A 26,723-nucleotide genomic window follows, 5' to 3' on the forward strand; every position below is an offset into this window, starting at 1 on the left:
AAAAACAGAGAAAAGAGGGTAAAAGAGAAAAGTGTGGATACTTCGGACCACCAGCTGAGTGGAGCCTCTAGGTCTGTGGAGGAGGGTCTCAGAGACCCTTGTCCTGCCCTCTCCCTGCGGGGTCTTTGCTTCAAGCTGCCTCAGGTCTGTCCTACTAGGTGCACTCTTCGGTCCCTGCAGGCCACAAGAATCCCTGGGCCCAGGAATTCTCTCCCAACTCCCTGCATAAAGCTCAATCGTTTTGAAGACCAGCTGGGCACCTGCCTCCACCCAGTGCTGACCCTGTCAGGCCTCTAGCACCCACTGGGGCTCCCATCTGCACAGGCCCACGCTGTCAAACACAGCCAAGCCGATCATGCCTTTCCCCATTTCCGAAGACAATTCGCATCACATAAGCGGAAGTTGGAGAGGACAGTTTTTAGGACTGGAGGACAAGATCTCTATTTTCTCATAGCCCAAATTATATACCAGGCCTAGGCCAATGACCAGGCCCCCTTCCCATTCCTGGCATGGACACTGAAGGAATGCACAGGTTTCTGAGTAACTGACATTTGGGTGAGAATCCCGCCTCTACCACTTGCTGGCTGTGCAGGCTGGAGGAGGTTTCAGACCTTCTCTGGGCTTTAGCGACCTCACCTAGGTCTGGGGTGAGGCAAGTGGGATGGAGAAAACACAGCCCCATTAGGACTCCTACTCCTCCTGGGGACTCTGCGCCTGTCCGCTCCCACCCTGAACCCTGTACACAGCCGAGACTCTGGATGCTCACTTTTGTACTCCAGGTGGAAGCCAGCTGCCGACACGCTGATATCTGAGTAGAAATGAAGGTAGAGCTGGTTGGAGGTGCTGTTCAGAAGGGCAGGCACGGTTGTACCTGGGGCAAGAAACAGGCACCACTCAGGCTTAGTCTCCTGCTTTTGCTACCTGATGCTGTTCTGCTCCCAAGGCCCCCAAGTGTCCCCACTATCTCACTGGTTAAAAGACAAACCAGCACCTCTCAGAGTGCTGGGTCTCCAATGTCCAAAGGAGGTGGGAGACCCCAGCCAACTTTCTACAGACCGGGCAGTGGCAGAGCCTTATGCCAGCAGCAGCAGGGCGAGCTCCTCAGGGGGCCTATGAGTTTGGTTGCCCCCCCAGCCACCTTCAAAATGGCTCTGACATGTCTCCTTATCTGGGCAATGCAGGCAGCATAGACACTTTATCTGGGGCCTAGAAGACCCAAGTAATGAACCGGTCATTGGGCTAAAAGACACACCAACTGCGGCCTGAAGTCCACCACTGCAATGGCGAATAAGTTAAACACAGAATTACCATAGGACCAGGGATTCCACTCCTCGGTACACACCCAAGAGGATGGAAAACACATGTCCCCATAGAAACTGGTATGGGAGGGTTTATAACTGCATTATTCATAATTGGCTAACAGGTGTGAAGAGCCAAATGCCTGTGAACTGATTGATGACTGGTAAACAAAACGAGGTCTGTCCACGTGACGAAGTGCTCTGCATGCTACAACCTGCGGCCCCTGAAAATGTCCTGCTGAGTGAGAGAAGCCAGACACAGAGGGCCACATATAAATGTCTGGGACAAGAAAATCCACAGAGATGGCAAGTGGGTTTGTGGTTGCCAGGGGACAGAAGCTGGGGTCTATGGGGAGTGGGTACAGATGGGGACCTGGTTTCTTTCTGGGGTGAGGAGAACGTTCTGGGGCAGTGGTGATGGCTGTAGAACTTAGTGAATGTACTAAAAGCTACTGAATTGCACGCTTTACCATGGTGAATTTTATGGTTATGTGAATTATATCTTAATAATAATAAAATTAATAATAGTAACGTCCACTACTACCCTGTGAGCTTAGGTCCCCGGAAGTCCCGCCTTACCTGAGAAACTCCCCAGCATAGTCACAGTGTTGTCCGCTCCGTCAAACACTTCCAAGGAGTCCCAGTTCTGCTCGGTGACAAAACTGATGACTTGAATCTGGGAGGGCAGAGGAAGTGAACTTTGGTTAGACAGCCCGCTACCCACCCTCCCTCTCTTCATGTAACTAATTCAATCACTGGGCACCTACTGTGGGCCTGGCATTGAGCGAGGTCCTTCCAATAAAAGTAAGATGCAGCCTCTACCCTCGAGGAGCTCTTTGTCCCCAGTGGGGAGACACGTGTGAAATGAATGATTACAAGGCAGTGAACGGGGAAGAGAAATCCAGGAAGTGGGAACACTTCAGGCTGACTGGCCTTCTCTCTGTCTCTGGAACATTCCTCAGGTTTGCCCGCTTTCCTGTCTGGACTGCATTGGACGTCCTGCAGCGATGAGCCGGTTGCCCGCTCCTTGCTGGGCTGTCCGCCCTCAGTCCCTGCTCGTGGCTGCCCCATTGGCCTCCCCCACCTGGCTCTAACCACTGGGCCCCTGCTATGGCCCTAATTCTGTTCCTGCAGTTCAGGGGTTCAGGCTGCAGGTGTGACACCCTAGGTGTGTGCCTGGTGTGCTATCCATGTTTCTTGGTTTGCTCCTTCCCTTTACCTGCAATGTCCCTGCTTTTATCCCTCACAATCTTAAGAAAAAAAAAAACCCTTCGAGCCATTTGAAAAATATTTCCTATGAATCCTCCCCAATTTTTGTATTCCAGCTTCAGGCCCACTTCCTACTTCTGGCCATCCCTGATGGCCCGAGCCTGTGCCCACCCCTCCTCCTTCCTGCCTCAACCCGGTTCTCTCCTCATGCCCTGCGAAGCTCCTGGGCCATGAGCTGTGGTAGTTTTCGGTGTGTGGGCCCCAACTCCACCCTTGGCCTGAAGGGCAGTGACAGGGCTATGTCTCCTCCTGGCCACCTGCCTGATGGAGATGTCTCCTCGCCCCTACCTGGATGCCGGCACCTTCGGGGACCACGATCTTCCACACGCAGTTGAGGCTGTTGAGGTAGGGCTCCGGGAAGCCGGGGGACAGGATGGTGCCTCTGCGCTCTGTGAGGTTGCCTCCACATGGCACTAGGAGGAAGCAGCTCTGGTCTTTGTGGGTCCCCCATGTTTGCGGGAACCTCCCCAAACAGGCTTTTCTCAGGGCTCCCCAGCCTGCTTGTGATTCCCACCCCCACCCTGCTGGCTTCTCCAGTCGGGCCTCAGTCCCTCCCTCTCCCATGACTCTTCCCCATGCAATCCTCTTCAGGGGTCTAGACCCATGTACCTCCCTTCACATCTGTTCCTCCCCCCCTGCCCCAATTCCCCAGCAACCCTAGCTCCTCCTCCTTGTTATTTTCACATTTGCTCCACAGGACTAGTGACCTGAGTTATGTGGGCAGGCAGGGGCTGCTGTATGCTTGGGGTAGTTGCTGCGTCTTGCTGCCTCCCCCAGGGAGAAAGGACTGTTTGCCGGCCACCCCTCCCAAGTCCCAGATATCCAGGTACTCACCTACACAAGTTGGCGCTGAGACATTCCACTGGGCCAAGGCCCCCGGCACAGGGAGGCACTCAATTTCTGGGGACCCCTGCAGGGCATAGCCGGAATTGCATTCGAAGCGGACGATGGCCCCCACAGAGAAGTCACTGCCCAGTCTCTTGCCATAGCGGGGTTCCGGCACGGAGCTGCACTGTGTGGCGCTGGTTCGGGGTACCGCTGCAGGGGACAAGGGCACTGAAGGGCAGGCCTCTCCCCTCCGGAAACTGGCCTGGGGATGGACTCACAACTGGACTGGAATTGACAGCCTGGATGGGACCCAGACAAGCTCTGGGCACTTTCCCTTAGAGCAGAGGTAGGGGGCTTCCTAGGATGAGACCCGTGTACTGAAATAAAGGCAGACACGCAATGCTGCAGCACAGCTTCTGGAAGCCACGGGAGGCAGTGTGAGTCCCCGGCCAGGCTTCAGGCCCACTTGTGTTTCTTGCCTTCCCAGTGATGCCCCTCATGGGTCAGGGTCCCACACGCCCTCACAGGGAGGATGGCCCTTCCTCCTCCACTTCAGCGCTGTCACCTGCTTTTGGCCTCTTCTCCCATGTGCCTTAAGACCTGCCCAGGTTTCTGATCTCCGTCACCTGAATCTCCTCTCTCCCTACCCACAACGGTAGGTAGGACCTTTTAACCTAGGCCCAGATACAGCGTCCCTCTTGGCAGGATTCCCCCTGCACCTCAAAATGCAGCTCACCTGCGCAACTGAATAAATAGAATTGCACTGACATTAGGCCCTCGACAGTGGGCCTTATCCTGGGCAAGGAGAGGTAGGGGCCTGCAGGTGAACACCAGGATGTTGCCAGCCTTTGCCTTTCAGGGCCAGTAAAAAAGGGAGCAAACACTGATGACCGCTTGTTGCCAGCTCTTTGTGAACTCTCTCTTAATCCTATCACTGAGGTGATGTTATTACCCTCAGTTAATAGGGGAGCAACCTGGGGCTCCGGGAGCTGGAGTCATGGGCGCCCAGTGAGAAAGTGGCAGGGCTGGGGTTCAAATCCATGTCCGCCTCACTGCCAAGCCTGTGTTTTTCCCGCAGCTTGCCTGGGCCTTGTGGATAAAACCAAGCCCCACAGGACAGAGTCTAGGAAGGAGGCCTGGGCTGGTTTTCCCAGTGCCATTGGGGCTGTACCACACAGTGTGGGGGGCAGAATTAGCTTCCCATGTCTGCTTTCTCCCCTCCTTTAACATGAGTTTGGTCCAAGAATTGTCTGTTGAGTAAATGAATGTATAAAATTCAACCAAATTTCAAGGAGCTGCCCTCCTAAACTAGTAAGTATCGCCCATACCCTAAGAATAAGGCTCAGACTAAGGAGCAAAGGTCGCAGTTCCTTTGGTCACTAAGTCACTGAAAAATGGAGCCTCCCTTCCCCCCTCCCATATCCACGTCCTGCATACCTTGGTAGACAAAGTGGAAGCCTCTGGCGGGTGCCTGGCCTTTGGCACTGAACTTAATGAGAACTTGATTGGATGTGGCCAAGGGCAGTGATTCTCCTGCCAAGATAAGAGGGGAATAGGAGAGGAGGACAGTGAGTCCAGCAATTGAGCCCAGCAGATGAAATCCTGGCCAGGAAGGAGGGGCTGCCCATGCCCTTCGCCCTACTTCCTTCCACATCCCAGCTCTTCCTGCAACGAAACCTCACATCTTCACTGCACTTTTCAGTTTAAAGTTCACAGGAGGCCGTAGTGTCCATGGTCTTATCATGACCCACAGTCAACGTGAAGTTGGCATGACAAGGGTTCAGTGCCCTCAGCTAACAGGTCGAGAAGGAGAGGTCCAGAAGGATGACATGACCTGCCTTGAGAGGAGAAAGCTTCTAAAGAGCTGGTGACCCCCCAGCCTGAGGATAAGGCCATTACCAAACTGCCTGGTGGATTGCGGGGAAAGCGGCCGTCGGTCTGACGCAAGAAAAAGCACCAGCTCTGGGAAGGATGGTGCTGGGATCTTTTGAGAGTAACTGGCCTTTCCCAGATTCTCCGTGAAATGATCAATAACCAGAGTGAACCTGTAATTTATTGCTCCTACTAGGACACTTCTGAGAGTCAAAGGGCATGCTATTAATAATTATACTGGGACAACCCAGTGAAAGCTGGGACTGTCCCAGGCAAAGCAGGACATGTTGTCACCCATCCCATAACGCACAAACTGGTGAAAACCTAAATGGGCCCAGGAAGTTAGGGGAGCCCGACTTAGCCCTAACTTTATATCAGGAGAGAAGGTGTGGCTCCTGCGTGGTGTGGTACAGACGGGTGGGGGTAAGGGCGGCATGATCAGACCTGCAGCCAGGAAGCACAGTCTTGGTCATCATCACCTTCCTGTGGAAGTGGAGGAACTATGGGGTGGAGGCCGTGGCATGGCCACTCTGCGTGATGCCCCTCTGAAGCCTTAGGGACCCCTGAGAATGGCTGCAGACTCCACCAGCAGAACGGAAGTAGGGGTTTCAGAAAGCCAAGCTACAGTTCCACTGGAGCGAGGGCTGGAGTTGGCATCAGCCGAGGGGCCACTCGGAGGCTCATCCGGGGCCCACCAGTGCTTGCAGGAGGCTGACGGGATGCTACTGCCCCTAGGGAGTGGACAGCCTTTTGCACAGCACACTGAGACTCGCATGTGACCCAGATGGCTGAGCCTGGCTAGGAGCCATTGCCCAGCTAACTCTTGGCTGCCAAAGTGGAAAACAAAAAAAACTCATGAAGGCAAAGTGTCTCCTTATTATCTCTACCTCCTCCTCTCAATGCATGTAAGTAAAACAAAACTCAACTTTTCCAACCTCCCACCGTGTGGCTTGACATATGTGGGTGAGGACCCTCATAACCTCTGACAGAACCCATCTAGACTCCCATTCCTGGATGTATGCGGGCCTCCCTCTCCATGGCTAAGCAAGGGTGCAGCAAGATCACTGGACGTACAAAAATAGCCCAAAGTTTTAAGGGAGCAAACTACCCTGAGAAACCAAAGCAAATATTTTTATATGAACTACAACAAAGAACAGGCAAAATCTCAGGAGACTGTCAATCATAATTGTCACAAGAATCTGGCACTGCACCTGTGAAATCAGAGGGGGGAGGCATGCCAGAGGAAAGACGTGAGGTGAGCAAAGGCTTCAGAGAGATGAGAAACGCTAGCACAGGGCAGCCGGATTCTGCAGAAGTTGAACAGCGACACAGAGATTAAATTCTGGAAGAAAATTCTTCCAGAATCCGCAGAAAAAAGATAAAGAGATTAAAATAAAGAGAGAAACAATAAATGACATGGAAGATAGATGAAAAAATCCAATATACATATATTAAGAATTCCGGAGAGACAGAAGACAAGAGAAATTGAAGGAAAAGAAGACAGACTCGAGGTTCATACTGAGGCTGTTCACCAAGTGCCGGATCTAATTAATGAGAAGTGATTTCCACCGCAACACATCCTGCTGAGCTTTTCGATTTTAAAAATTAAGAAAAAATATGACAGGTATTTAGAGAGAAGAGCACAGGTTACCCACAAGATAAAGAATCAGGCTGGACGCCAACCTGCCTGTAACATCAGCTGTTGGAATAGAGTGGAACGAACACTGCAGTTTTGAAACAAAATGTCTGTGACCCATAACTTGATTTATAGTCAAGCTGTCATTTATATAATATGTCAAAGGAAATGCATTCGCACACGTACAGGGTGGCAGACAGTATGGCGGTTATGAGCCCTCCTAAAAAATTGAGTGAAAGTAGGGAAATAAAAAACTTTCAGGGATAAAGACAACCTGGAACGAAGCAGAGTCGAACCCAAATAATTATTGTGAATAGGTAACAACACTTAATGCAAATGTGAAAACGCGTTGTTGGGGAAGAAGTCCAGCATTTAAAAATAATTACAATAACATTTAAAGTCCAAGTATGTATTTTTAAAAAACATGGAAATTAGAGGAGGGTCGGTTATGATTGGAAATGTGAGGAGGCAAAATCAAAGCAAAAACAAAACAAAACAAAACAAAAAACCCCAGAAAGAACAAAGCAAGGTGACTGATAGCAGACCAGATGTTGCACTTGTAAAATCAGTAAGTAAACTTCCTCTTAAAAGGAAAAAACTCTCAGAGAAAATGAGGGAAGATGTATGAGGCAAACACAGACACAACAATTGTTAGAAACAAAAGAAGACAACAAAACACCACAATTGTAGTGGGAGGTCCTTTCACTCAGCGCTCCCTACCATTGACACATCACATAGAAGAACAAAGTGAAGCGTGCTGAGCAATGGTGCTCACGCTTCCCCGCTGCCCAACACACGGTACGAACAGGGGCACACGTCACTCCCAGCGGTACCAGGGGCTCATCAGCAGGGTTTCTCCAAATGAGGAGTAAGATAAGATCTGAGTATATTGATGCTGATGTCTATGGGCCCTATACATACATCTATCTATCTATCTATCTATCTATCTATCTATCTATCTGTCAATCAATCATCTACCTACCCATTTTCCTATTTCTATTGGTCCTGTACATCTATATCTACAACTATGTCTATATCCACATTTATATCTGTAAGTTCTAAAAGTATACATGTCTATTTCTTTCTACCTGTACCTTATATTCCTATATCTATACCTGCTTATACCTCTGTCTATCTACCTATCCATCCATCCACCAAGAGATTTTGAAAAAGCATCCTACCTCAAGAGGTCCCGATTACACTTCCAGCTGGGCGTGAATGTGTGGGGTGGTGGTGTAGAAAATCGTTTGACTGAGAACCACTGCTGTAATGGATCTGAATAACAAAACTGAGCAAGACTGTTCTAATGGCCGTTACAAAGTTCACTGGATCCCAACAGTAGCTCTAGGAGGTGGAACTTTTACTCTCTGCCTTTTACAGATGAGGCAACTAAAGCTCAGAGTGGTCAAGTGTTGTACCTGCAGGTACCTCACAAGGAGGTGGGACTCGCTCAGGTATCTAAGGAGCGTAGGCAGCGAGCCTGCCTGCGGGGCTTGAGCTCACCCCTCCTCTCTCTGTGGCATCTCGACCCTGCATAGAATCTGCACTCTTCTCAGAAACCGAGGGAATTAAAAAAAATGTCCCTGCCTAATGAGAAGGCCTCATTTAAACCCCACAGTAGAATGGTACAAACTACATTCTCTAACCACATGGCCATAAAAACAGAAGACAACACGAATGTAATAAGAACGAGTTCTTGGTGGGGGAGGAGGGGGGGAGGGGGAAGAGATGTTCTTAAACAACCCCTGGGAAAAAAAAGAGTAAAATTCGATCATGAGTTATTTAGAAAGTAATGATGATGCAAATAGTACATATCAAAATTTATGTCTGGGAGACAAAACTATGCTTAGAGGTGAATATATTGCTGTAAACATGCTCTTTACCGCGCAGAGAAAATAACAGACAAAGCTCTCAATTCAAGATGTTAGAACAAAAACAAAATACTCTGGAGAAAAAATGGGGAGAGAGATTATGAAAAAAGAAGGCAGAGGTTAATTAGTTAGAATACAACAACCTACTCCACAGAAGAATTGGTAAGTAGATGCAGTAAAAAATAAATCAAAACAAAACAAACAACCAAAACCTCTGGTCCAGCTGAATAAAAAGGGGAACTGTGAATACAGCATTCAGCATCGTAAAGGCAGGAGCTACAACCACTAATAGGAAGGAAATTAAATGGCATCATAGTAGCGTATGACATAAGCAATGTTGCTAAAGTTAAAATAATGACAAAATGAATTTTTTACTAAAACATAAAACATCAACACTCATAACAAAGTAAGATACCTGAACAGACCAATAACAGTGGAAGAAAATAAGAGAAAAACCACCGAAAAGGAAGAGATAAAATAGTGAGACAAATTTATCTGCAGAGGATATTAAAGGACCCGGGGGAATCGGCTGGCAGTGTTCACACTGTTATGGAAGGTTCGATGACTTTATAAAATGAATACACGAAAAATACCAGTCTTCCAACACACTGGCAAAGACCAGTTAGAAAATGTAGCATGGGGAGGCCCATTTACAGTAGCAACAAAAATTGCCATGAAACATCTAAGGAATAAAGTTGACCAAGAATGCACACTGCCTAAAGGAAAATTACAGCACCTTCCCCCAGGTTACACACGGTAAGTAAACGCAGAGACACACCGCGCTCCTGGACGGGAAGAGGGGTCCCTGCTATAAAGAGGTGTGTTCTCTGTGGGGAACCGTTCCGAGCGTGGGAAATGTGGCTCGGCCCCCACTCGGAAAAGCCAGTGGGGAGCGAGGTTGGCAGGCAGGACCCATGTCCATGGATAGGTTTTTCAGTGGGAAATCAGGCCTGCATTGTACCTTGATGGCTAACGAGACTTGCTCTTGCTAAAAACTCTCTCACCCTGAGGCAGCAAATGTTTACTGAGTATCTTTATCTTCCCAAAATCTGAGCTAGACCTTCCAGGTATGGAACAGAGCCCTTTTCCACCATTTCTTCTTTTACATTGCAAATATCCTTCTTTGATGTATTCAGCGACATCCTCTCCTTTGTCTGCAAAAGATAACCACCCAAAACAAACCTATGCATAATAAATGAAGACCTTCTTTGATGTAAGGGGCCTAGAAAAACAATAAAAGCCTATCCAGGCAGGGGTCTCGGGGTCCTCTCTCTAACTTGGAGAGTGGCCACGCAGCCCCTTCTTCTCCACAGGATTTCTGTAGTCCGTGTGTATTAGTATATTGCAACCACAACGCCGGACCCTGTGCGCTGGGATCCGTGTCAGTTCTCCCCCAGTCGGCCAGTTGTGTCAGTTTAATAGATTCCAACGAAAATTCCAATGCAATTTTTAACAACTTGGCAACATATCTTTAAAGTTTATCTGGAGGCAAAAGTTAAGCAAGAAAAGCCAATGAATTCAAAACAAAGAATGTCTATGGGGACTTATCTTACTATATGTTTAAAATTAAGATAATATTATACATTGTTATAATGTTACAATAATTAAAGCTTTTTGATATAAGAATAAACTGACACAGGAAATGGATAAAAAGTCTAGAAACATAACCTTTCCTTTATACAAATTTCATATATGTAAATCTGGCACTTAGAAATTTCTGTTAGGACAACCGATTAAACTTGAAAGAACATGATCATATTCCCTATATCAAATAATATATCAAAATAAATTCCAAAGTTATTAAAGCAAAACAATGAAACTAAAAAGAAGTAAAAAAATAACACAGAGGAATTTTTATTTCATCAGCATGAAAGTCAAGAAGAAAACCATAAAAGAAAAACTTTGATAGATTTGATACCATGGGAAATTTGAGATTTCCGACAGGAAAGCACACCCGGAAGAAAACCAGATGGCAGATGACAGACTGTCGGGGAAGGCTCTTTACAGCACCTTATAGAGGCAAGAGGTTTTTATAGTACATAATACATATATGTTATACACTGTGGCGCTTTACTAAATAAATAAGAAAATAAGTACTAATAGAAAAATCAATACTAATTCGAAAGGAGATTCCAAATAAAAAAATGCATGGGCTAATAATTTCATTATAAAAAGGTTAACCTAACTAGTAATAAAAAGGGCAGATTGAAAAATGAGATACCATTTTCACTTTTCGAGCTGATAATGCTTTTGTGTTTTTTAATCACCTAATTTTGTGAGGATAAAACATGCCCTCTTATTCATTGCTGGTGAGCGAAGTGGCAAGAACTTTCTAGGTGTGTATTTGACAATCTGTTAAAAAAGAATTAGGGAGCTCACATGCCCTTTAACGTGGCAATCCCACTTCTAGACACTCTAAGGTGGTGCCGGTGAGTATAATGACACGTGTAACGCGCTGAATTACTACTCATGAAAGTGAAAAATTAGAAACAATCTATGTTCATTACACAGACTTTAAATTCACTACATACGTTTTAAATAACTATATGATAGACTATTATGCAGCACTTTAAAATCCTATTACAGAATAAAATAATGACAGAGTAACATTCACAATGAATATTTCAATTAAAAATATGTATATTACCATGTTCAATAAAACATGTAAATGATTAAGTCTAAGTAGATATAAAGACTGGAAGGAAATACACTCCATCTTTTCAATGATACTTTCTGGGTGGCTTTTATTTACTTTAATTCCCTATATAATTATTTCTTTGTGGGCTCTAAGTTTTCTGCAATGAAAATGCAGTATGTTTATAATGAGAAAAACATGTTGAGGTTAAATACGAAACGACAGGAACGCTGCACCCCACGGGGGTGGTGCCGGCGCAGCTGGGGTAAGAGTAGTTTCCGAAGCCCCCCTCTAGGTCCGGGCCACCGGGAGCTGGCTGTGGAGTGATAGAGCAGGGCACGGGACCAACACAGAACTGCGGGGTGCCACCCGGAGCCAGGCTTACAGGGCCTCTTCCCTCTGAGCTGGCCTGCGATGCCCATGATACCCACGACCCGCCCGTATTCCCATCCCTGGCCTAGCCCGGGGTACCTGTGTGGGTGCCCGACAGGGAGCTGAGGAGACGGGAGTGCTGGCTGTGGCCGTCATGCACCTCCACCACGTCGTTGAGGGCCGTGTGGAAGAAGGCGAACTGTCCAAACACCACTGTGGAGGAGACATGGGGTGGAGATCTCAGTGGGGAAGCCCGCGCGGCCACGCTGGGGGCAAGGAGTGGCGGTCTGTGCGACCCCAGGTCAGGAAGAGGGAAACCTCAGAGGAAGTGGTTGGGTCATGGGGCTAACTCCTTGCTGGGCCTTTCTGCTGGCTGATTAGCACACTAGCCCGGGCCTGGGCCCAGGGACGCAGGGGCTGGGAAGGGCTGGCTGGCATTCTCCCATGCGGGTCAAGATGACACTGAGAAGTGCCTCCAGTGGTTAGGTTGGTGGCCGTGGCACTGAGCCAATCTTACTCCTTTCCCAGACAGCAGCTACAGCAGCTACTCAAGGACATAGAAGGGCTTTGGGTAACATCCCCCATTTTCCATGTGACCTCAGGACCTTGTCCCTGATGGGTGGCCTTGCCCTGTACCCACTCTATGCTATCTCTTGGGACTAAGCAGCCAGCTCTCTGCAGGCTGCCCCTTTCCTCCCCTAGGTGGTCAGGATCTACCGATGGCCTTTGCCCCGTCCAACACCAACTGTGTTTAGAAATAGTTCTTACTCCTCCTACAAAGAGAACCAGGGAGAAAGCAGCTGGGCTGGTGAGCTTATTGCCCAGCGACAACTGGCCTGTGCTCCTCAGGAACTTCCCAAGTCCTCCAGGGCTGGCAGGACTCTTGACTGTCCCCACTGCCAACCAGGTGACAAGCCTGGCTCCTTTTTACCTTGGATTCTTGGAACCTGGAGATTTCTCTGTCTTCTCAGGATCTTTTTCTTGCTTGTTTTACTTATAGCTGCTGGACCAGGCTCCGGGTCTCAGACGGAATAGTGGGATAATGCGGCTCCCAGCTCCCTCACCTGTATTTGCAAGCCCGGCTCCACCCCACTCCTCACCTCCTCCTGCCCCTTGGCCACCCATCCCTGGCTTCCCAGTTGGCCTGGATCTGCAGCACATCTATTCAGACTTGGGCTGTGCTGGGCAGCCCAGTGCCCCTGCCCTCCCTCAGCCCTGCCTAGTCCCTCACCACCCCCACCCCCCCGCCGTTCTGGCCGACTTGTCAGTCGGTCGTGTGTCAGGAGTGCATCCTGCAGCCCGCTGCACGGTATTCACACTCGGTTTTCCAGTATAGGACACTGTTCTGCCTGTCCCCACAATGGGAGTAGGTACAATTGAGAGTGGAATTGGGATACAATTGGGAAGGGCTCGAGGGGCTGGAAGGAGTCAGAAAACATATAAACAAACATACAATAAAACTCCATACCATAATCCTTAGGCACGGTGACAAAATACAGGCAGATCTGTCCACTGGTGTAGTTCTGGGGGTAGTTGGGGGACAAGACCACTCCATCTGAACCCACATACTGTCCTCCACAGGGGGCTGAGGAGAAACCAGACAGAGGGCAGGTGACCTTGTGCGCCTCCCGTTGGCTGTCCATCCTCTGTTCTGCTCACTCCCAGCCTGGGCTTCTGCCTGGCAGGGCTGTCGGGAGGAGCACCACCACTGCTGTGGAGCGGGGGAGTTCTGAGGACACTGCCCTGCCCCGCCCTGCCCCAGACATCTATCCCTGACCTGGCACGTGGCCCCAAACCCACCCTGATGCTATCACGGGCCCTCCTGTGCCACATCGATCCTGGCCCTCTCACTATTAACATGACATGGGTCCCTGGGGGCATGGCCCTGAGGAGCATTTGGGGAAGCTCTTCTGCTTACAAGCAGAACCAGAACTAATCTGCTGTTCCCACGTTGATGCTGCACCCGGGTGGTGTCTGCGTAAGTAGAGAGCTATGGCTTCCCCAGACTGGCCCCACTAAGCGAGGCCAGCCCATGCGTCCCAGCCACCTTCTGTTCCCACTCAGGTACCCTGTTCTGCAGGGGTGGACCTCAGAGCCAAGCTCTTTCACCTGGGCAAAGGGGTCTTGTTTTTCAACTAGGGTGGCCACCAAGCTCTTGAAGTTCTGACACTCCATCCTATCTGCTAGGTTTCCATGGCTGACTGTGTGTAGGGGCACTATGTGATCTGACAGAGATGACACACTGACAGGGACGGGTACACCTCGTGAATTACCAGCCTTTCTCATTCACAGCGAACCCAAGGAGCTCCCTGCTTTGAGGACCCTGTGCCCCTTCCCTCTTCCCGTTGCCCAGAGCCCCTCCTGCCTCTGGCCTGCCCTCAGTCCCTCCTTCTCCCTCCCACCCCAGTCCCACCACCTGTGCACACTGGCCGGGGCTTGTTCCACACAGGCTTCCCGTCGGGCCCCAGAACGCAGGTCAGCGTGGAGGAGCCCTCCACTTCATAGCCACCATGGCAGTAGTAGGTGATGGAGGAGCCCAGCTTGAGGTCAGACCCCACTCGCGTGCCGTTCTTGATTGAACCAGGATCGAAACATGACTCTCGTGGGTTTTCTGGAAAAAAGAAAAACAAACACAAACACAGATTCATTAGTGGCCTAATTATAGGGTGCAGCACCCAAAAGGAAGCCCGGACCCTAGCTGGCCACAGAGCACATGGGGACTTGGGATGGCTGGTCCTACTCCCTCAGGTCTGCAGCCCTCTGAATCTGGCTAGAAATGCAGGGCTGGAAGTCATCTCGGAGAGTGACTTTTCACCTCCTCGCCCTGCGTTCTTGCCCTGATCCACCAAGGAGGGAGCTGCAGGTACACCTCTGAGTGCTTTGCCATCCCTTGGCCCACCCTCCCAGGGAGGGCACGTGGTGCTCTGATTGGCAGGAGCTGAGGGTCCTGGGTCATTTCCCAGCTTCGGACAGGGTCACTGTGTCAAGGTCACAGTCCGCCCCTTCGCTCGTGTTTGACCGCCCACACTCAGCACGCAGGCCTCCTCAGTTTCCTGTCTGCGTGGGAAGCAGCACCTGCTTTGGGAGACTGCTTTCTTCTTTCTCTTTCTTTTGCCTACACCTGAGCTGTGGTCCGGGGAGGTGGTGCTGGCATTGGCTTTGCAGGCTGTCATAGCCATACCTGGCAGGTCCTTATGAGTGCCTCCATACCAATATTTAGATTTAGGAAGGAAGTAGAAAACACCACTTTAGCCTCTGGGGTATGTCCAGGCTTCCAATACAGTTTTCCAGGGCTTTGCACAGGGGCATTGGGTGCTTGTTAGTTCCTTAAAGCAGCAGAACTTTTCCATTTGGATACTGTACTTATGTGTCTTCCCAGTCACTCATACCACGGACATGGCTAATAGGCATCCACTCTGTCCCTCTGCATGGGACAAGAGTGGACGTGATGCTGTCTGAGCAATCACAGGGCCAGTCAGGGCCCTGAATCTCCACAGCCTCCCTCACCATCAGGAGCCAACGCTCACTTCCATCCCCTGCTGCCTTTCCTCACCCTCCTTGGTCCAGGACCACTGACGGGCAGGAGGCCTGTGGTTAGGACACAGCTGAGGCTGGTCAGTATCAGGGAGATGCAACTGAACATCAGGGCTCCCCTCGAGTCTGGGAGGCTGGGCTGCCAAGAGGTCTAGACATGGGGGGTTCACAGAGAGGCTCAGACATTCAAAGAGCAGACGCGAGGAGGAAAGAGCCAGAAGAGAAGGGATCAGACTTCGGAGAAGAATGGCTCAGGGGGAAGTTTGCTGATGGTTGTCACTGTCCCCGGGTGCCATTTAAGCTACTTACGCAAGGGCAGCCATGGCTTGAGAGTGCATCGCTCTGCTGCCGCCGGCCTGCTGACGGATGGAAGGCGGCTCTGAGCGTCTGTGGCCCTGCTGAGTGTAGCTGCTGTGGCCGTGGCCCCTCAGGACGGCCCTGCGCTTTGTCTCTGCCCACATGCAGGTGTGGAGTGGTCCCGGACACACCACTAAATTCAAACTCAAGTGACACCCAGAAAATAGTCTCTCACTTAGTAGGGGCCCCTTGGTGGGCTCCTCGGGGGCTCTGTGATGTGTCCCCTTGACCCCCACATCAAACCTATCCTCCCTCCAAGCTTGGGTGGCTCGGCAAGGATCCAACTGGCCATTGGGTGACTCATATGTGAACCACAGAGATACAGGAACTGTCAGCAGGTCTTATATGTCCTCTGCCCTTTTTATAAATTCAGAGTGGGTCAAATCTTATTTGAAGTTCAGAGAAATTAAGTAACTTGGGACCAAATTCACACAGTTCATTTGAGGCAAAACTGGCTGTGGCATCCAATATCCATTCTCCACTTTCATCCTTAAATTAAAAAAACCGTGATTTTATGCAGAGTATCAAGGCACCAGCTAAAATCTCCACCTTCTCCAGCCTCCTGCACAGCTAGATCTGGCCAGAAGGATAAAAACACAGGTTAGATAACAGCCTCTGTCTCACTAAGAGTAAAAGCCAAAATCCTTACAGGCCTTCAACATCCTGCATATTCTGCCTCCAATCCTCCCCTCTGTGACCTCAACTCCTACTGTTCCTTTGTTAACTTTGCTCCAGGCACATTGGCCTCTGCGTACAGAATGTTCCCCCCATCCGCCTGGCTCCTTCTCTCACCACTTTAAGGATTTAACGCAATGTCTAAGTTTGGCTAGAAATCTGGGGCTGGAAATCATGTGGGAGAGTGACACCTTCAGGACCAGCTATTTAAAACTTCAACGCTCCTTCCCCCAACACTCCCCGTCACCCTCTGCTTTTTTCCCCCTGCACTGAGATCAATACTGTCTCACGCACTACACATTTGCCTTGTTTTTTTCTATCACTCTGCACTAGAGTGTAGGTTTCACGAGGACAGATTTCCAGCTTTTGTGAGCTGCTGCAGTCCAGTGCCTGGCACACGGTAGGCACTCAGTAAATATTTCTTAAATGGGTAAGTGTGGGATATCTAGAAAAGCTGCTTAAAGGAAGGTAACAATTGAGAGAATGCGTTTTGGCCCTTCCTTCTTCCTTTCCTTCCTCCTTCCTGCAGTCTGGAATTCCGACATCACTGCTGGATCTCCAGTCCCCATCTGACCCCTGAGATAACCTTGAGGATGGGAGCCACGCGCTAGCACGGCAGAGCAGAAAGACAGGAGGAACCGAGGGGAAGCCCCTTCATCAGCCCTAGCCGGCAGTCTCCAGGATTTCTTTCACAGGGAGGAGAATAAACTTCTATCTCATATAAGCGACTGTGTGTTTAGGTCACTGCTGCACTGGCATTTGGCCCCCAGATGGATGTGACTGCCCCAGAACTACATCCTGTGTCAGGACGTCCTTTCCCTCCTCCCCTGTACCGCAGACTCCCACACTTTTCACTGCTACCTCCTCTTCGGCAGCTTTCTGAACATTGCCTTCTGTTTTCCTTTTCTCTGCTATAGCATGTATGGCATTTTCTTGTAATCTGGGCAAGTGTGTTTCTTTTCAGTGGGTTCTGAACTCATAGAGGACAGAGAGCATCACCTAATCTTCTTTTAACCCTGGCAACTAGCACAGAACTTGGCACTAGCGTTGGCTGTATTTGATACATAATAGGGGCTTAATAAATGGATGCCGAATTGATTGGCTGAATACCTCAGGGCTGGGAAAATCAACAACTGCATTAAGGATGCAGACTCTGTTCTATAGTTAGTCATGTGTCAGAGCAAGAAGAGCTCATCTGCCAACATTGTCACATTAATAATAATGATAAGGATAATGGTGATGATGATAGCCTTTTACATAGGAGTATCGCTTTATAATTTCCAAAGCACGCTGCAATCTGTTATCTCATCTATGTATCACCGTGGTCTCTGCAGTGGGCTGGACCAGGTACACCCCTGTCCGGGTTCTGGATGAGGGATGCAGTGATCAGACAGGCTAAATAAGGCTTCAAGTCATTCAACTATTAAGAAATAGAATTGAGACCAAGATTAGGTCTTCGGCCTGCCAAACCAGAGCTCAGCCGTGAATGATAAAACTAAATGACTAAAACATCATGATGATACTAAATAAACCCCAAGACCTCTAAAAAGGGAAAATTAAAAGAACCACCTTCACCCTGGCCAGGTGGCTCAGTTGGTTGGAGCATTGTCCTGTACACCAAAAAGTTGCAGGTTTGATTCCCGGTCAGGGCACATACCTCGGTTGCGGGTTCAACTAATTGATATTTCTCACATCAATGTTTCTTTCTCTTTCTCCTTTCCTCTCTCTAAAATCAATAAACATATTCTGGAGTGAGGATTAAAAAATAAATAAAATAAAAGAACCAGCTTTTTAAATTCCCTAATAGATAAGGGCTGTCTTCAAACACTATAATAAAAAAAGAGAGAGAAAAACAAGCAAACAACCAAAATACTTGACCAGTAAAGAACTCTTTAAAAAAGTTTGAATTAGAGCCATTCACTGAAATATAAGCAGCCTTTATAAAACAATAGTGGAAGTCTTTGAATACTGATCGATTGCTGTGGAAAGGGGTCCCAGATCTATATTGCTGGACAGAAAAACAAAACAAAGCAAAAAACATCATCCATATTACAGATTAGTACATATGGTGTGATCCCATTCATATAGAACTGGGGTCAACAAGTTACAATTCACCGGCTCCCTGCCTATTTTTATAAATAAAGTTTTATTGGTATACAGCCATGCCCGTTTGTTTACATACTACCCAACAGCTGTTTTTAACATTATAACAGCAGAGCTGAGCAGATACAACAGAAACCATCTGGCCTGCTAAGCCAGAAATATTTACTATGTTGCCTTTTCCAGAAAAAGTTGGCCAACCCTGGCCTAGAGTTTACATTACTTTATATTTATATAGAATATATGGAATGAGATAACAAACCATTAATAATGGTGCTCAGGGGATGGTAGTGACAGAAGATGTTAAGTTTTTGAGTACATCTTGTATGCTTATGTATCATTTGAATTTCTCCTACAAACAGGTGTCACTTTTAACATAGGCAGCAGTGAAGCGATTGGCATTTTGAATTTAGAAAGGAAGACCCAAGGCAGCGGTGGGTGGTGGCAGCGGTGACAGTAGGAGCAGGTGTGGGAATCTGGCTGCAGCTCCTTGGCTCAGTGTTACTCCCAAGGGCTTGAAAGAGAAAATAGGTACTTTTTAGTGCCTTCCAGTAAAGGCTGATTCACCTTGGCCTTTCCTGGGTTGTTTCAGATTCTCTCATACACGCTTTGAACTCTCTGTCTGGACACCATCTCACCCCTGCACTTGCACAGCAGGTTCTGCTCAACATTCATGTCTCTGTTTCAATGCCACCTGCTCTGCAAACCCTTCGCCTTGACCGACTACCACGCTAAACTGGGTTCCTCATTTCTCTTTTTCAGAGTAGCTTGTTTTTCCCTAACATCTTATGCTTCTCACTTCTTGTTTGTCTACTTCCCTCACTCGCTCTATACCCTGCCTTAGAGCAGGAACCATGGCCATTTTGCTCACGGTTGTATCCTCTGTACCCAGCACAGGGCATGGTGGGAAGAAGCAGCTCAATAAACATAGGTCAAATGAACGAATGGTCTCTACACTCATGCACGGCTGTCCTAGCCTGTTCTTGCCACAAAGAGGCCACTACGCCTGTTGGAGGATGAGAATAAAGGTCCCCACTCATCTATTCTGCTGATTTCTCTGGCCTGGAAAGAGATGATAACCTCCCTGGAACTCATTTTTGATAACTGTCCTCCAGAGACAGGACCCTCCTCATCCCCTCATTTCCTTCTAGCAAAGGGTAAAAGCTACCCAGGAGTGTGAATTCAGATGAGAAGTGCCTCAAAGTGTGGTTTCATAGAATCCCACTAATGACAAGATCAATTGCCTTCAGAATCATTTCCTGGGAGGCCTGTCCAAAGATGATGAGACACCACAGCCACCTTCCAGGAGCAACTGAACAGAGACACCGAGGAATGGCCCACTTTGGCCTTGTGGTGAGCGGGGCTGCCGGTGCCGACTCCTCCTCTGTAATAGAGATGTTGGGTGGTCCAGGATGACCATGGAAGCAGGGACTTTGTTTTGCTCCTTTCTCTGTTCTCAGCCCCTAACAGTGTCTGGCACTTAGTAGGTTCTCATTAAATATGTGCTGAGTGAACAAACAGTAAGAACGCCTGGTCTGTCCCAGCCCCTTATGAAAGAGCCGACTCCCATGACACGGCTCGGTGGGCTCTTGACTTAAGCCTGGTCAAGCCAATGGTCCTTTGGGATGAGGAATTGGGATACAAAATGGGACATGATTCAAAGTCCAGAGTGAGGCAGCCACCCTTTAGGACAATGGAGAAGTGATGGAAATTAATCTGCAGACAGAGGAGAACATAGCAAATAACTCAGAAAGGAGCAAGGAGGAGACTGAGCAGTCAGGGGACAGAGGAGGGTAATCTCAACCTCTGACCCTCCCGCACTGACTTCAGTCCCTTACACTTCCTCCCTTGGGCTCTTGTATTCTAAAAACACATTCCCTTGTGGTCGTAAGTTCTTGTTATCTGTATTGTTAAAACACAGAAGTCCTTTTAGCTTCAATTAGTTTGGCTGTTAGTGGTTTTTCTTACAATACTCTCTTTTTTGGTTTCAAGTTAGTTTGAATTTCTGTTTCTTTGCATTTTTTAAGTAACAAATTCCTGCCCTCTTTTTTTTTTTTTTTTTGCTTAAGTTAGTCTGAATGGATTTCTTGATTTGAAAGTAAATGATCCCTGAGATGCAACCAAACTGTTCCTGCATGCCTTCCACTTGGGAGCTGGCAGGATATGGGAAGACTTCTGGTCTGTCTGCCCTGGGGTGGGGTTGGACCTCAGAGAGCGGTTTTCACCGGACTAAGCCCAGCTGAGTCTGCATCAGCTCTCCATGTGGCTCCTCTCACTTCTCAAAGAAGGACCCAAGAAGCCACAACTCCCAGGAGACCCAGATGCTCAGCATGAGCTGAGCCCTGGATCTCTGGACAAGACAGGCATCTGCGTTTGGATGGACAATGGCTTCTAGATGCACAAAGCCATTTCTATCTCTCCCCGGGGTCCTGGCCTGACTCAGCAGGTCCTCACTGGACCACGCCTCCACCCAGAGCGCTCTGTGGGCTCGCAGAGTGCAGCATGTCTCAGTTCTGTGCTAAGGACCGGAGAGGTATCCAGGACACACACACTTATCACAGATATTCATGTCACATATACACACATATCACATTTGATTGCCCTTCACTTTATTGTGCCTTATTAATACTGTGTTTTTTATAAATTGAAGGTTTGTGGCAGCCCTGTGTCAAGCAAGTCTATCAGCGCCATTTTTCCAATAGCATTTGCTCAGTCCACGTCTCTGTGCCACATTTGGGTAATTTTCACCAAACCTTATCATTATTATTACATTTGCTGTCGTAACCCACGATCAGTGATCTCTCATGGTACTACTGTAACTTTGGGGGTGCCATAAGCTGAACCCATAAGACAGTATGTGTTCTGCCTTCTCCACCGACCAGCAGTTCCCCCATTTGTCTCCCTCCCTCAGGCCTCCCTACTCCTGAGACATTACGATAAGGCCAGCTAATAACTCTAAAACAGCCTCTAAGTATTCTAGAGAAAGAAAGAGACAATCAGCACAGCAGACTTCTTTGTCTTATTTTTAAGAAACTGTTACAGCCACCCTGGCCTTCAGCAGCCCCCACCCTGATCAGTCAGCAGCCGTCAGCACAGGGGCCAGACCCTCCACCAGGAAAAAGATTCCGACCTGCCGAAGGCTCAGATGGTGGTTAGCGTTTTTAGCAATAATGTTTTTTTTTTTTTTAATTAAGGTATGTACATGTCCTTTTTTTAGACACAATGCTATTGCACTTAATAGACTACAGTGCAGCATAAACGTAACTTTTATATGCACTAGGAAACAAAAAGAATTTGTGGGACTAGCTTTACTGTAATGTTCACTTTATTGCGGCGGTCTGGAAGCAAGCCCACAATGACTCTGAGGTGTGCCTGTATTCACCATCATAATTGCACTTCATAATTTTCAGTAATCAGAAAAGAAAATGTACTCGTTCCACTGGGCTAACCCCACGAAGAAGGGTACGAACCTTTCTCCTTTCCAAACAAGGGCAGAGCAAATGAAACATTGATCGCGCAGGGAAAGGCACTGGGATGAAGTGGGTGGATCAATATGCACCAGGCACCTGCTGGCATCAGTGCCCTGCTGGGCGCTGTGCCCATTTACCAACCTTCACAACCCCTCTTTCACATGGTACCACTGTCCCTCTTTGAAAGATTAGGAAGCGATGCTCGGAGAAGTTATGCAACTTGTTTAATGCCTACTGATCAATAGGTGACGGAGGCCACCTCTGTAAACACATTGAGCACGGGTCAGTATAACTGAGGTCACGGGATCTGGCAGCGCAGGAGACCCACTCTGGGAATCCGGGAATCTGGGACAGGGAGAAGGAGACCTGCCATGGGATAAGGCAGGAATCCCTGCATCCCAGCAAATGGGCTACCTAAGCAGAGACTGGGAGGCAGAGTAGAGGGGTGGGCTAATATTAGGGTGTGTGCAATCTGAGAAAGATGGAGGACAGCTCCAGGTCTCACCAGGTACCCCCCACCCCAAACAGACACATTTATCTTGGTCCTGGTGCCACAGATCCTAATAAGGTGGTGAAGGGCGCATGGAGGTGCTATGCCTCACCCTTCCCCTCTCCCCAGTAACTGGCCTCCTTCAGTCACTTGGCCGGCTCAGATGGCATCTAGGTGGGTCTTATTCCCTTGGGCTGCGTTGTAGACCTGAGGACTCCTCTAAATGTGATTTTGGGTCAACAGAGAAAAGTGGAAAGGACTTTTTCGGGGGAAAGAGGACCTGGAGCTCTAGCCCACGGATTGAGTGGAGAAGACCTAGGAGAGAGGTGGCCACCGTCAGGTCACCATGAACAAGGTGATTAGGGAAGAAGCCAAGGGAGTTTTTACCCAGTAACTTACTACATCCAGGGATGGAGAAATGCAGTCATCTAGTAAGGAGGCTGGAAGTGGTAACGTTTGGGGTGAAATTTTGGAATGTCCACCAAGTAGAAGACTCAGGTGGGACAAGTCAGAAGTCACTCTGCTGGCTGGTAAGGCTTGGCTGGGTTAAAGGATGTTGTCTGTGGTGGCTCTAAGTGCCATGTTTATGTGACTTTTTCTGGCTGTGTTCAACCATGTGGATGTGGGTATAACAAAGGGTGAGCTTTTGCAAGGTTTACGCAACAGAAGGACCTCAGGCTAGGAAAATTGAGAGCACCGATGAGGGTACGATTAGAGAGATGATGACTAAGAAGAAAAACGGTGATGATGGTGATGATGTGGCAGTGGGGATGGCGATGGGTGGTGCGGTGGGGGCCTGGGCAGTGTCTTAGCTGTGTCTTCTGCTAGAATTCCATGGGCGACAGTGTTGGCGCTGGTATCAGCACGTGGAGCAGGGTTCGTGGGTGTGCAGGAGGGTTATCGAACCGTGGGTGTCTGGAGGAAGAGACAACAGCAAAATCTCTCCCCCAGGCCAGCCACGCGAGGAAAGTAGACCACAAGCCGAACACTCTCTCATCTGTGCAGCCAGTATCTCCTAGAACTGGATCGGGCAGATAGCAGACAAATGATATTTACGAGGATTTTGACGAATTGATGGGTGTAAAGTGCTTGGTTAGCCATTTTTATGATTGATAGTAGTTGGGAGCTCATGTGAGATATTTGCAGGAGTTGCCAAAAATATTTAATTATAGAGCACTTTAAAAGGTTGCTGAGGTCCTACCAGCAACCTTTTATGCAAGTGGGGGACATGACCCAGAAGCCTTTTATTTTTAATGGGTAATGTGACTCCATTTGTTCACATAGGCTGATGAGGCCGGGATGAACTTGGGTTACAGTAACATTAACAAAATTGATCATCCCTCGAGTGTCTGCAGTACATACTGGCTATTATACTCAGACATATTATATGTAAGCATACAATACCTTTTAATTTTAACCTCCCGAAACATAATTAGATAAAGATGGAGAAATGGGTTCCAAGCGATAATGACTTGCCACGCTCACCCATCAAGCAAGAAAATGGAGTTCGGATTTGGATAATGGTGTCTGGGGTAACGAGGGGAGAAGAAAAGGTCAAGGAGAGAGTGGAAGAAAGTGGAGTGCCCCAGAGCCTGGAACTACTCTCACGACTGCGACTGCTTCCGTTTGAAGTCACGGAAGGCTTAGCGTGTGCCGGGCACTGACTATGACGCATGCACTGGTTGATCTTTACATTCTTCAGATGAGGGTAGAGACAGGAAGTACTCTACCCTCATCTTATAGATGGGAAAATGGAGTTTTCAGAGGTTAAATGAACTTGCCCAAGTCCACACAACCGCCAAGTGGACTTGACCCGCTAATGCGCCCTGAACCCAGTTAACCCGACAGACTTGACCAGGCAGTGAAAGGGCCTGTTTTTTGTAAGTGGACTTTTACTGGGACAGAGCCACACCCATCCCTCCGTATTTCGTCTCTGGCTCCCTTAGCGCTGCCACGGCAGAGCTGAGCGGCTGTGACAGAGGTGATGTGGCTCACGGCCGAAAATCTTTGCTGTTTGGTTCTTTAAGAAAAAACTTTCTGATCCCTGCACTTGACCCTGACACAACTGAACTTGTCTTCATTAATTCAGAAGTACAATGAGAATAAAAGAATGGGAAAACTAGAGGGATGAGAACATGTGATCACAAAGTATCGGAAAGTATCCAGTCCACGGCAAGGTACCAGAGCATGGCCAGGAGTGTCCTTGGGACAGAGGTCAATGCACTGTGACCCCAGGAATGGGATGAGCTGCCCTTACCTGTGTAGTCGATGACGAAGCCTGCATTGCTCACCGACGCGTCGCTGCGGAAGGCGAGGAAGAGGCTGTTGCTGCTGCTCTCGATGCGGCTTGGGAGCTGGGAGCCGTAGAAGCTTCCTATGAGAGGGCTGAGAGAGTCCCGTCCATCGTAGATATGGAGGAAGTCATAGCCAGGCTCCAAGCTAAAGCTGGGGAACAAAAACATCCCACCCCCACCCCACTAAGGTCAAATAAAGGCTCGAACTGGGCACAAAGTTGGTTTAACACCTAAAATTCAATTACTGTATACTCTATCATAGAATAAAAGACAAAACTATATGACCATTTCAATACAATTGTCCCTTGGTATCTGAGGGGGAGCCTCCCAGACAGCAAGCCTCCCAACCCACTGGTGCCCAACCCCTTGGACTTCCAGGGTGGGGGTAAGGATGAAGCCCCAGTGACCTCCTAGTTGGTGGAGAAGATGGCGGAAGCAGGCTCGGGGCAGAGGAGGCAGATTCCAGAGCCAGCACCCAGAAAGCTGGAGCTGAAACTTAACAACCCCTTTTTAAAAAATATTTTTAAATTGAAATATATTTGACATATACCACTGTGTAAGTTTCAAGTATACAAGTAGACTGGATACATTTATATATGCATTAGCATATATTAAGCATCTTTATCACCTCACACAATTATCATCTCTTTTTAGTGGCTGGAATCATTGAGATAGACTCTCTTAAATAGTTTGGTGATTATAATGCAATATTGTCTATATCCTCTACACTGTGTGCAGAAGGGAAAATGAGTTATAACTCCGCACATCCAGGGGTCAGCAGAGCAGGTCTCTTCCTTCCTCTGATGTTCTTTATACTGTGCTAGGTTGCACCTTCTTTTCCAGGAGAGAAGGAGCTACCCAGGGAACCAGTTCCAGGCAGGAAGGGGCCTGTGTCTCGGAGGATCCCAGCTTCTTTCCCATACCCCCGAGCCAGTTCTCAGCTCTCCTGAGGATGTGCTACCACCCGACTCCTGGCACCGCCAGCTTGCCTCTTTCTTAGCTATCCTGGCATAGTGTGGGAAAAACATCTATTTTTAAAACTGTCTTAGTTTATTTAGTAAGTTGAGTATTAGAGTCCTTGAATGTATCGATAATTTATCCCACTGGAATGAAGAGAGTGAAAAATGATGGAACATTCCAAGGACTGGTAAGAATGTGGGGCCACTGGAGCTCCCCTAACCCATGGCTCAACCGCTTTGGAAAACTGTTTCACAGTATCTACTCCATCTGAACACATGCCCTATGATTCTACTCTTAGGTATCTGTTCAACAAAGGCAATTGGTACTAATCAAGCGTGCAAAGGTGAAAACAACAGAATGAGAGGAACTGAGTTTGCAGAAAACAAACTTCTGATGCAAACTCACAGCCCAGCCATGGGCTGAGATACCCAGATACCCCGTTTGGCTGGACTGAGAGTACAGTGTAGTTCTACCCTTTAGCGAAGACATGCAGCGGAGCGAGGGGGCGTGGCATCTCTAGGACAAAGGGGTAGGACCGGCAGAGAGATGGGATGTGCATTGGCTTTCTTCCCACATGGCACCCTCTCACACTGGCATTGGCTGCAGGCTCACCCCATCATTGCTGGGAGGGATGGTCTTCTTGTCCCATAACTCTGCTTCCACCCATCTGCTCTTCTAAAAACCACCGGGGAAGGGGTTTGGAGTGGGCCAGTCTCGGTCACAGATTATGGCTCCATCATTCCCTAACTGCCTTCCTCCAATCATTGGATCTTTTCTGAGTACCCTCAATACGCCAGGCACTATGCAAGGTGCCCAGGGCATGGGGTGTGTCAGATACCACCCCTTCTGCAAAACAGTGATGGGGCTGAAGGAAGTGATGGGCATGAAGATGACACAGCCAAGTCTAAAGTCTGTACAGGTGTATGGGGTCACACAACACAAAGTTCCTAGGGGAGGAGAAGATGAAGCTTTTGTGGGGGCCAAGCTGGAGCTGGGTCTAGGGAGATGAAAAGGCCCTCAGCGGTTGGACAAAGAAGGGAGAGGGAGGTGCTGAGAAGGGGA

The 26,723-nt window shown here is 48.5% G+C and overlaps 1 protein-coding gene across 1 annotated transcript in view; it reads right to left on the minus strand.

The window, feature by feature from the left end:
- The window catches only part of CSMD2 (CUB and Sushi multiple domains 2), a 548,714-nt gene that overhangs the window by 89,737 nt on the left and 432,254 nt on the right, over window positions 1-26,723 (minus strand). Inside the window, exons 29-37 of the mRNA XM_053921210.1 lie at window positions 24,665-24,852; window positions 14,198-14,392; window positions 13,250-13,366; window positions 11,881-11,994; window positions 4,833-4,928; window positions 3,402-3,605; window positions 2,856-2,980; window positions 1,878-1,974; window positions 767-871 (exon numbers count right to left, since the gene is read on the minus strand). Of these exons, the coding sequence (XP_053777185.1) occupies window positions 767-871; window positions 1,878-1,974; window positions 2,856-2,980; window positions 3,402-3,605; window positions 4,833-4,928; window positions 11,881-11,994; window positions 13,250-13,366; window positions 14,198-14,392; window positions 24,665-24,852 (1,241 nt within the window). The remainder of the gene's footprint in view (window positions 1-766; window positions 872-1,877; window positions 1,975-2,855; window positions 2,981-3,401; window positions 3,606-4,832; window positions 4,929-11,880; window positions 11,995-13,249; window positions 13,367-14,197; window positions 14,393-24,664; window positions 24,853-26,723) is intronic.

The sequence above is a fragment of the Desmodus rotundus genome, chromosome 3 (genome assembly GCF_022682495.2).
Source record: "Desmodus rotundus isolate HL8 chromosome 3, HLdesRot8A.1, whole genome shotgun sequence".
Lineage (NCBI taxonomy): Eukaryota > Metazoa > Chordata > Mammalia > Chiroptera > Phyllostomidae > Desmodus > Desmodus rotundus.